At 44.8% G+C, this 1865-nt stretch overlaps 1 protein-coding gene across 1 annotated transcript in view; it reads right to left on the bottom strand.

Moving 5' to 3' along the window:
• Positions 1 to 1082: 1082 nt before the first annotated feature.
• The window catches only part of INTS12 (integrator complex subunit 12), an 11005-nt gene continuing 10222 nt past the window's right edge, over positions 1083 to 1865 (bottom strand). Inside the window, exon 6 of the mRNA XM_010009372.1 lies at positions 1083 to 1823. Within this exon, the coding sequence (XP_010007674.1) occupies positions 1242 to 1823 (582 nt within the window). The 3' untranslated portion in view covers positions 1083 to 1241. The remainder of the gene's footprint in view (positions 1824 to 1865) is intronic.

The raw sequence follows: 1865 nt of genomic DNA, 5'->3' as shown, positions 1-1865 counted from the left end.
CCCAAATCTGAAGCATCCTGTGCATGTACCACACCAGCCAGTCCTTTTGGAGCAGCAGGTCAAGAGCTTTTTGGGGACAAAGCCCTGACCGATCCTCAAGTGTTTCCAGAGTTCAAAGACAATTGAACAGGAAAGGAAACTTTTCAGCACTTGTCCTAAGATTTGCTCTCTTTGGGTTGCAACACAGAAATGGAGGAGCACAGTGATTACGGGAACATTAACTTCTGGCTTGAGGCACTGCTGGGGTTACGAGGGAGAGCAAGGGGACACCTCAGTGACACCAGCTGGGCCTTTCACCACCACCTCCTGCATATGTGATCCTGCAAAGAAGCGACACATCCCACCCAAGACAAACTCAAGGTGCATGAGCTGGGAGTGGGACACCTAAGAGTTGGAGAAGGAAGCTGTGGGCACAGGGTGGCATTTCTCAGAAAGGAAGCACGTCTGTTTCAGCTGCAGGACTGCACCTGCTGTTTCTTGACGTTAGCCATCCCTGTGTCCCCAGCTGGTCACAGGGGAGAGGGTGACAGCAGTGTCTTTATAAAGACTCATCCACATGCTCCACCCCTGGAAGTGTTCAAGGAGAACTTGGACTGGGGTTCACCAGAATCATGGAAAGATGGAATAGAAAGGGATTGTTAATCCTCCTCTCTGAGAATTGCAACTAAGTGACACAAAGTTTCTCACTGCATATAACCAAAACAGTCCACTTGAAATACTCAAACTGCTAAGTGTTGAAATTGTTTAAAACAAAATACACTTTTTCCCTAAGGAACTGTGTAATTTACGGCAACTCTGCACAATATAGACAACTCTGAACAGCTGAAGCATTTTAAGTATTGGAAAACGGGATGAAAGAAAAGCAGCAATGATTTCCCAGGTTAATAGTATTTTTATTAATAACATTTAAGAATGACAGTTTCAGTAAGTTCAATTTAGTAAGAGTCCATATAGATCTTTCTTTCTTTTACACTCCAAAATACCCAACTTTTACAATTTCACATTTCAGTGGTTTGAGCTAAAAAAACAGGAGTGAATTCCTCCAATATATTCAATTCACAGATTTGCAAAGTCAGAAGGAATACTAGGATTATCAAAGTTTGACCTCCTGTATAACATAGGTTTTGGGTTTCCCCAATTTGACTACTGTTTCAGTCCAGTAACCAGGGGATTTCCTTTAAGAAAAACACCAATGATGCTGTTTCACAGAACACAACCAACAAAATTAGCAAGCAGCCATACTACTTCTTCAGCTTCTTTTGAGCAGCCTTCTTCTTGACCATTTGCAACCTCTTCATAGCATTGAGCTGAGATTCCTGAGAAGTTGGGCCTTTTAGGGAGGTTGACTGATTACTGGTATCTGCTGAGGTTTTACTTGTGCTGCCCCCACTGTTACCTGCAGTCCCACTGTTGCCATTTCCACTGCTCACCTGGCTGCTGGAGCTCGGCACAGTACTGCTGGGACTAGGAAGACCTGCTTTGTTGACGTTGTCGCTGCTTACCGAACGACTGAGAGTGGTTTTCCCCAGTGTCAGAGGTGGAGGAGGTTTCAGCTGAACAGGGTTTGTGCTGTTGTTGGCAGAAGCTATTTTTGACCCTAGTCCTGTTTTGGAAGTTGCTAATCCTGACAAACCCACAGGTTTCTGGTTATTTGAAGAAGCTGCAGGTTTCCCACTGGTGCTCTGTGCTGTTGATCCCAGTTTGGCAGTTGATGGATTGGCAGAGGAGGTTTTGGCTGCAAAAGCAGCCCATCCCGTAAGGCCACTGGTTGCTGAAGAGGAAACACTTGTACTGGCCGAGTTCCCCGAGATTGCTGCTGAGGTCTAGAATAAATAAAGCATTCTTACTATAGTAGCATCTATTTG

Source organism: Nestor notabilis, unplaced genomic scaffold (assembly GCF_000696875.1).
Source record: "Nestor notabilis isolate BGI_N333 unplaced genomic scaffold, ASM69687v1 scaffold4142, whole genome shotgun sequence".
In the NCBI taxonomy this organism is placed as follows: domain Eukaryota; kingdom Metazoa; phylum Chordata; class Aves; order Psittaciformes; family Psittacidae; genus Nestor; species Nestor notabilis.
The sequence above is the reverse complement of the archived record's forward strand: the minus strand, read 5'-3'. Positions and strand labels throughout refer to the sequence as shown.